General features: G+C 30.8%; 1 protein-coding gene across 1 annotated transcript; it reads left to right on the top strand.

The window, feature by feature from the left end:
- Window positions 1-3,990: 3,990 nt before the first annotated feature.
- Window positions 3,991-8,091, top strand: LOC107007796 (stem-specific protein TSJT1). Its single transcript, XM_015206577.2, has 5 exons — window positions 3,991-4,304; window positions 6,103-6,343; window positions 6,435-6,555; window positions 6,739-6,848; window positions 7,780-8,091. The coding sequence occupies exons 1-5, from the start codon at window positions 4,102-4,104 to the stop codon at window positions 7,813-7,815; spliced, it is 711 nt and encodes a 236-aa protein (XP_015062063.1). The 5' UTR covers window positions 3,991-4,101; the 3' UTR covers window positions 7,816-8,091.
- The last annotated feature ends 1,807 nt before the right edge of the window (window positions 8,092-9,898 follow it).

Raw genomic sequence — 9,898 nt, 5'->3', positions numbered from 1 at the left:
GAAGTGGACAACTTAATTTTTTACAAATGAATGTGCACAACTCCAAAACTTACGATCGAAATTTCTTGGAGTCAACTATGTTTTCATTTTACAATACTCTTTGCATTTACAAACATATAGTCCAACTGAATATACAAACTTTTCAAATTATTGGGAGAAGACTATCAAATTTCAAAAATCAAAATATAAAGTATAAAAAGTTGAAAATGAAGAAAATGTGTAGTGAATAATTCATATTTATTGTTAAAAAAAGAGATATCACGTGAGTGGAGTTAACAAAAAGAATTCTATGTAGTTCGCCCATTTGTGGGAGAACTACCACTAAGATTTGTATACTATTGATTTGGATGAATTTGGAGTTAACGGAGACTCGATGTTAAAAAACAGTAATTGTATTTTCATCCATAAATGGGTGAACTGTCCATTTTAATGTCCTAGAGAGGATCCCTTTTGATGCTTGAAATTTTAAAAGTGTCAATTATCGAACTCTAAATTTAACTCTCTCTATATATATTATTTGGACGATTTGGTAGTAAAAAATAAAGTGATCAAATAAAAGAGATAATATATGTCCTAGGCCTAAACTGGCACAATTTATAATTTAAAATGGGACCATGGCAATACTATTTATTTATATATTAAACATCTTTTTTGTATTTTATAAAATGAAACTTTTTTTATCTTAAAGTTATGATATTAGAAAATGCTATCAACTTTCACCATAACTTAATACTTTATTATCATTAATCAAGTGACCCAAATTGAATTAGCCAAATAATTAAAGAAAAAGTTGAGGCACTGTACCTTCACTTGTCGTGTGGCTTGCGGCAAATAAATCCAAATCCATATAATTGAACCTTTAATTTAAAGAATATTTTACCTGCATCCTGAATCTATGGTATCTTGTAATTAACAAATAATATAACTTGTAATTGTGTTTTCTCATGAATAAGATTGATACTAAGATTAGATTCTACGTCACACTTTTATAAATGATAAATTACACTATCGACAAAACATAGTACTACTATTTATCAGTTTTCCGGAGTTATTATTACAAGTGTCTAGAATAAGCCTTAAAATATTTAATTTAGAATAATTCAGGTTAAATTAAAGTTTCACATGAACTTACTGATTTTTCTATTTTTTATTTGTCAAATTTTAGTTTGAACACTTAATAAAACCTTGGGTTTCATCCACAGTTTTGAAGGATTAGAAAATTGGAATTTTCTTGGCCACTAGACAAATGGAATAAAAAGTAAATGCTGAAAAAGACCTATTTTTATGGAATAAAATTATTTCTGTTTTTTTTAAAAAAAATAAATAATAAAGAATCTTTAAGAGCTGTAAGTTAGTGGCAAGAAATATTTCAAATATTTATTCGAAAATATTATAATTACTTTTTTTATTAGGTAGAAAGTCAAAAAAGACTGATTATTTGTTTTTTCAGCAACCAATATGTAAGTTTTCCACACAAAAAAAGTTTTCTTAAAGAAGCAAAAACGTATAATAGTTTGTTTTGCCTTTGATTTAAGAAATAATGGATGTTTTTAGGCATGTTTATTAGAAAAATATCATAATTAGTTTTTTTATTAGGTAGAACTCATTTTTAGAAAATTCCTCCAAGAGAGTGAACTCCTCTAGATGCTCCAAGAAATCACTACAATTATTTAATTTGAATTTATGTAGAAAACCAAAAAATAAAATGCAGAGAGAGAAAAAAAGAAATTATCTAAGCTTAATTTCAATAACTTATGTTTATTTAATTACCTATTATATTAATAAAATGACCAAATTTTATTCACTATAACAATACGTCAATAACCAAAGACAAAAATGAGTTTACGAAAGAAAGCATCTTTCTTATAGCATGACATCTTATTTACACTTAACAAATGTGAAGCGTTTTTAACAATTATTTAATTTATAATATATAGTATTTTATTTTCCCATGATGGGATTAGTTTATAAGTGATGGAGTTCACTTTGTTGCAACAATAAGATTCAAAGTTTGATTTAGACAGTACAACCTACCATGGTAGCAATAATACAATTTGGAATGGTTGCTCTCCCCAATCGAAGCCACAAAACTAAGGGATCATTTAATAAAGCCGATATATCAGTAGTCTTTTATTGATGAAATTATTTCTTATATACCGTTGATTTGTGAAAATAATATATACTGCATAATTTATAAGAAAATTATTTATTTATAAAAACATCCTAAAAAAATATGATTAAAACTGTGAATTCTTTTTAGGACAATTATATCTTAAACAATGATAATACATAGAATTAATAAAAACTGTCGCACAATTAATATCATAATTTTTCATTTATTAGTCATTTATAACGTAATACCAAATAGAGTATATGTGTCTAGATAAAAATATTAATAATACACAAAATAATATAAGCATAAATATTTTTTTAATATATTCTAAGAAATAATCCGTAATTAGGAGATTGAGACAGACTCAAGACAAGAGATATATATATATAGATGATTCGTTAATAAAGCATAAAATATTGACCCATATATTCTAGCAAGTTGTAATTTTGTTCCTTGATTTTTCTTTAAGACTAAACTATATATTTTCACCTTTCCACAAATATAGGAACTTTATCTGTACCTCATAAAGTATCAAAACAATATGTCACATGACATTTAGTTTTAATATATTAGGAGTGGTAAATAGTCAAAAATAATATGAAATCAAGACTTAATTCATTTGGAATTTACTTTGATTAAAATTGGTTTGAGCAATAAATCAGACCACTCAACATAATGGTATTTAATTATTTAAAGATTTACCACTTAGCAGAAATATCATAATTATTATGATTAATGAATTATTTTGAGTTCAGTTCATTTGATCAACTCAACAAAACAAACTGTCATAATTCAATACGTATAATATGAATTAGGTGTGGGCTAGAATTGCTTTTATCACCTCTAATTTAATTTGAGAAACAATTAAAAGCTCATACACCTTTCTTTGAGTTTGTTTGTGATGTTAACTCTACTTTATTTTTGATTTGAAAAAAAATTGTTTAAACTCTTTTAAATATAATTCAACATCAAATTTTTTTTTTGAGATGATCGAATTTATGAAAATAACTTTTTTATCTTATGAAAATAAGAACAAAATCTGTCTGACTTATGAATTTATAAAATCTCAATGTGTATATTGTTATAATATGTAATACTTTAGATTCAACCCTATCCACTGATAAAGTTGGAATGAAATGATAGACAATGTTCGGGTTCAAACAGTTGCAAAAAGTTCTCGTGATTTTATTCCGGTAAGGAAAAAGGGTCTATCAGACCTTTTAATTTTGTTATTTAGAGCTGATATATTCTTTTAATTTTGTTATTTAAAGCTGATATATCCCTTGTTATGAAAGTGACTCATATATGTTCTTACCGTTATATAAACGGTTCTAATATACCCCTGTCATACATAAATGTGATACCTTACGTCAGAATCTTTAGTATTAAAATTTGTTATTTTGAAATAAGTGTTAACTATTTATATTGTTATAAGTTATTTATTAATAATAAATAAATATTTTTAATGTTAAATTATTCATTGAAACAGAATTGTGACTTTTCTTAAGAACGAATAAAAAAATGTAAATCAAATAAAAGAAAATTATTTATTATATTAAGCAAATATAATCACCGCAGACGTGGCAGAATCTGTTTTGCATTACATCCATAACAGCTACTATGATGGACGCGAATGCACCATATCTTATCTCTCTTTCCTTCGCTTTCATCTCCATTACTTGCCACGTCATCACATACATCCAAATTAGAGTTCCCTTGGGACCCACACTAGCATTATTCCCTACAGAAATCATCGCCTCTTTTACGGGTCCCATTCCACGTATTATCTCATTCCAATTTACTCAATTACCCCGAATAACACTTAAAATAACCAAATTATCCTCACGATCTTATTTATAAATTTCATGCCCCTTCTCTTCATTGCTATCTCGTGTTTTATCTTCTGTTTCACACACTTCTAGAGAGAAATAGGGTGATTGGCGTAGTTTTTATTTTCTTTTGTGTGGTTATTTTTGAATTTTTAGGAAATGTTGGGTGTATTTAGCAGTTCCATTGTTTCTCCGCCCGACGAGCTCGTCGCCGCCGGTAGCCGGACTCCTTCACCTAAGATCACGTCGGATGCTCTGGTGAACCGGTTTGTTCAAAGCAATTCGTCGGCGATTTCTATGCAGATCGGGGATTTTGTCCAACTCGCTTACTCTCACTCCAAAGAGTCTGCTGTACTCCCCAGGTACAGCAACTAAGAACTAAAAGAAATGTTGTGACTAATTTATGAACTTAATTTTAGCTGCGTTATTTTTAAAATTGAAAAGTTGAACCGGAATTGGTGAGGTAGAATTTCAGCTCTGCTAAACTGATCGGAAACGTTGTTTAGCTTGTGGATATGTGATTGACGGTTTAGATTATTGCACGATTCGATGGATGTGACACTGACATCATGGCTTAGGAATATCATGCATGATGCATGAATTTCCTAATTCATTATAATCCTAAATTCATCCGCTAAATAGAGTTATATTGCTCTGTTTTTTCGTTTTGATTATTCGAAAATTTCACTCAACTCAAATAGCTAATATGATCTCATACACCTACTGTTTTAATTAATTTGAATAATTGTGTGTCACTTTTCCAGAAAAACCGAATACAGTATACTTTTAGCAATCCAAACAAATTTATTTTAGCAAAGTGAGTGTCGTCAGTTTGAAGTCAAATGGGAAAACTTGTTGTCCTCTTTTGGATGAATCCAACAGATGACGATACAGATGAGAGAAGCAAAATAAACGGTTATTATTGCACAACAGTGGTATTATTACTATTATTATTAATCCTAAACTTTGTAGGTTGCTCTTAAAATTCTTTTTGGAGCTCATCTAGGTTTCAGATCCATAGACGTAGTCATATAGCACAAACATCAATAATTAACACCGAGGGAAGAGTTTTCCAACGTCAAGCTCAAAGCTTATAACTTTTGGCCAACTGGTTATAATTATAATGGGGAAAACTGACACGTGTGAAACGAACCTTGCTCGAATAAGTATGGGGAGATATAATATTTGTGTATGATAGTTTATTAGTGATATTAAAAAAGTAATTTATTAGTTCAAGAACTTGTTGTTGGATACTGAATCCATCTATTGTTATGCTGCCTTGCCAAGAGGCTCTTTTTATTCCACCAGTTCTTTTTTTTTGGTTTTGTGATTAGGGTGGGAGGGGTACTTCACTATTCCTCTACTACCAAAAAAAAAAACACTACAATTAGTTATGAGCTTTGTCGTCATTCCATCGCTATTTTGTTTGTAGCTAACGAAAATCTGACTAATTCGTTGCTAAGTAGTATTAGGACGAATTTTGTTGTTTAACTACAAAATTTGTCTATCACTAAATTTAGTCGTTTTAGTAGCTAGTTTATTTTGTTTCTCCTTTCTTCTTTGTGGTTGGAAGGGGCTTGCTGATTTAGGTCCCTCCCCTCTACCCACAACCGAATTGGTCATTTGGATAGGAAAATCATTGGAAAAGAGTAGTGGACCAGTAATTAGGAAATGCTAGTCAATGTTCTGCTTATATAAAAATGAACTGGATTGTTGGCAATAAGTTAGGAATTGACTAGTACGAGAAGTTTTAAGAAGCAAATTGTACAACACTTGGTGGTGGAATTCATCCTCTATAAGTGCCTTCAAGAATTGAAGCAGGGGAGGCATCTGGGTAAAAATCTATTTACTATAATTAATACGAATTGCTTTCCCTGTACGGTGGTCCCTTTGGTGATTAAGCAAGCTCCCTAGCTAGTTGTTAATTGAAAGGGAAGCCTTTTATCGGTATTTATTATTTTAATCACCCCTGAGTATGAAAGGTTTGCTTATTCCTACCACTTGAAAGAAGTTTGTATGCAGAGTCGTTTTATTTATCCCTTGATAAAAATCATATTTGAGTTACAACTGTAAACTTGTTTTGCTAATAATAGATTCTGTAGCGTAGATTTTGTGTTGGAAGTATCGGCTTGTAGGATTAACTTCTTGGGGAAATGGCAGGTCATTTGCTGTTAAGGATGACATATTTTGCTTGTTTGAGGGATCACTTGACAACTTAGGGAGTCTGAGGCAACAATATGGCCTTGCCAAGTCTGCAAATGAGGTGATGCTGGTGATTGAAGCATACAAGGCACTTCGTGACAGAGCACCTTACCCTCCAAATCATGTTGTTGGTCACCTTGAAGGCAATTTCGCTTTCATTGTTTTTGACAAGTCTACTTCCACCTTGTTTGTGGCTACCGTAAGTAAATTTTACCTACTCAAATTGCCTTGTTGTTGGTGTGGCTACATTCCGATCCTTAGTTTCTAACCTATATTATATTTGTAAACAGGATCAAGTTGGTAAGGTACCCCTCTACTGGGGAATCACTGCTGATGGGTATGTGGCCTTTGCCAATGATGCTGATTTGCTTAAAGGTGCTTGTGGCAAGTCACTTGCTTCTTTTCCTCAAGGTAGGTTTGACAAATTACTCTCCCTTAGGTAATCTGATTGATGTAGTGGGATAACTATTGAAGTAATCGTGACTTAGTATGACCAAATTAAATATGTATGTAAATAAATAATTCAGAAAGTGACATTCACTGTCCAACCAGAACACTAACAAATAATTCAACATCTTTTATTCGCTTTTTCAGGGTGTTTCTACTCTACAACAGTTGGAGGACTGAGAAGCTATGAGAACCCCAAAAACAAGATCACCGCCGTTCCTGCTACTGAGGAAGAAATATGGGGCGCTAAGTTCATGGTAAGTTATGCTTTAATAGCTTATCGACCTATTACTGTGAAGAAAACTGTTCAAATAAAAAGCCTTATTAGAACTTGATGTGATGACCTTAAAGAGATCAAAAGGACAACCAGACCTGTAAATTCATCCTAAAAAATTTCAGTCTCCCTCATTTCACGCAATCTGATGCAAATTTTCAACAAGTTGGCATAAGCAACGTTGACATCAGTACCATCCCTGGTGGATATTGAATTTTTGGCCATAAATCTTGTGTTTATAAAAAAATAAATTAAAGCATTGGTTTGTTTCAGAGCATGCTAGGGACAACCACATTTGATATTGAATGGACTTATTCGTCAACGATCATCACTAGTTTAAAGTAACTGTCAGTATCACGTTAATGAATTTCCATCTCTCACTCAATGCACCTGCCTATGAGTGGCTTAGTTTTGTCAAATAAAACACAAACCTTTAGGAAGTGGACCCTTATGTGATGCAACTTGATAAGATGAAACTTTTACTATATCTTTACTAGTAACAAATATCGGAGCAAGTAAATTTAGATTGAGACATTTAACATCAATTATAGCTTTTTTAAGTTACTGGTCCCAACTAGTAACATCTATCCGTGAATAAAGTTGTTCATATCGATAACCTTATTGAAACTTGATGTGAAAACCATAAAGAGATAAGCACAACCAGACTTTTACTCATGATTATTGGTGGAACCATGAAAGCCCACTAGCCTATTTCTTTGCTGTATACGCCCTAGCATGTTGTGGCTGTGAATGAATACAATTCAACTTAGTGGTTGATATTAACATAGAACCACATAGGAGATTGATGGACCGATGTAGTATGGCGTATGTTTATATATTTGTACGTGTATGTATCATAATCATTTCCAAACCACATGTTCTTGTATATAAAGGGCCTCCTGATGAAATTTCAGGTGGAAGGTTCAGCTGTTGTTGCAGCCACAGAATAGAAGTCCTCTGAGGGAAAAACAAGGCCGTGAGTATTAGTGGGGAAGCCATGTAAATAAAGTGAATGAGTACTGTTTTCTCTTCCTAGTAATTCTAAGTTCTACTTTTCTGCTGCATTAGGATAGAGTTAGGTCTGAAAGTATGATGTTTGGTTTCTTCTAGGTATTTTAACTACTAAAAATCAATGTACACCTTTCTTTCAGCTCAATAATGTTTGTAATAGTCTATGTAAATGAACAATGAAGAGCCTGTTCATGCAATTTCTTTTCCTCTTTTTCTCTTCTTGCTTCCTCAGCTCCTTACTCGAGCTTGATTGCAATTTGCAACAAATTTGAAAATCTGCAATTAAATTAAAAATTTCTTACCCAATATGACCAAAAAGGGCCATTCGGTCTTAACTATTTCACGCAAAGCGTCCTTCCTTTTAATGTTAAATTAGCAACTGGAAACTACTACTTATTATATACTCCTTTTGTTCAATAATAGTTTTACTATATCACCATTTGAATATAATAAATGTAATGTCTTGAAAAATATATTAAGGAAATGACTATAATTAATTAATAAGGGTAAATTAGGAACTAAATGTAAAATCATTCATTGATTTCGTAAAGTGGACAAGTATTGTTGGATATCATAAATAAGTATAGCGGACAATTATTGTTGGATGGAGGAAGTAACTAATCAAACTTCTCTTGCGGTGTTTTTCTTTAAGATCTTAGAATTCATTTTTTTTTCAAATTTTAAATTTTGTGGTATCGCAAATATGAGTCGTTTTGACATTTAGAGGAGCTCAATATTAAAATTTTATAACTATATAAAGGAGATTTGAGTTGGTTGGGATTTAAAAAAAATTAATGGTCAATGTACAAATATCATATAGGAGTAAATAATGTATATACATCTTCAATATAGTCATATATCATTTATACATAAGTATACACTAGTTATACAATATTGATATATTATATATATACATATTGATACATTAAATATACGACCATTTTATTGAATTCTTTTGTTGTTGCAGGTACATATTTGTAAGTAACCTTAACTATTCTCCCAAGTGTATGTTAAGCTATTACAATGAAACGACCTAGGAAGGATTTGAAAATATGATACATTAAGTTCGTAAATACCGATGGTGTATTAGTCATGCCAAAGGAACATTACGAAAAAAGAAAATAGTGATTTGAACCCCTAACTCTACCTCTAATCTTATATTCAGAAAGTATTTTTGTCAAAATAGAATAATGAAAGAAATTAAAGAAATCACCACACTTGGCTCAAACCCAACCGTATTTTTGCACAACTTTAACCACTGGGATGTCAACCTTTATTATGTCAAGGTTGTTCAATAATTAGTATATATCTAAAAAAAATCAATATTTAATATATATATTTTTTAAAAAAATTCAACGAAGGTTGTTCATCTGACCAACCTTGCCATGCCATAACTCCACCCCAGCCATCAACATTAGGATTGTAAGGGTTACTGACATTAGCAATAACATTTCATTTCAACAATTCAAACATCCTATTTTTGATTTCGTTTGCCCTATTTTCCTTCATCTTAGTAGCTCAAGAGGAGGAGAAATGTGTCTTTTTGTTTTTTCTAATGAGGATCAATTGGCTTTATTGTTATTGTGTGTTTCTTGCCTATTTTATAGGGAAATTTTGGATTACCTAAATTTTTGAATAGTTGAAGCGAATTCTTAGTTGTCAATATCAACTATTTTGACATGAAATTAAATGAGGGTGTATTAGATACCAAAGTTAGACATTATCTTTAAGGGTGTGTTTGGTACGAAGGAAAATGTTTTCCTGAAAACAAGTGGATATTGACTTAGTTAGTGAGCAGAAAATATTTTCCGGAAAAATATTTTTAATGTTTGATTTTTGAATGAAAAATATTTTTGAGAAATATCTTTTATTTTTTATCAGAATAGAAAATAATTTTTAAAGTTGAATTTTTTTTAAAAAAACAAACTTAAAATTTTTTTCGTGGTGGGGGTGAGGGGTGGGGGTTCGAGGGTAGGGGTACAAAAATTAAATTTTGAATTTGATTTTTTTTTTAAAAATATA

The sequence above is a fragment of the Solanum pennellii genome, chromosome 1, assembly GCF_001406875.1.
Source record: "Solanum pennellii chromosome 1, SPENNV200".
Classification (NCBI taxonomy): Eukaryota; Viridiplantae; Streptophyta; class Magnoliopsida; order Solanales; family Solanaceae; genus Solanum; species Solanum pennellii.
The sequence above is the reverse complement of the archived record's forward strand: the minus strand, read 5'-3'. Positions and strand labels throughout refer to the sequence as shown.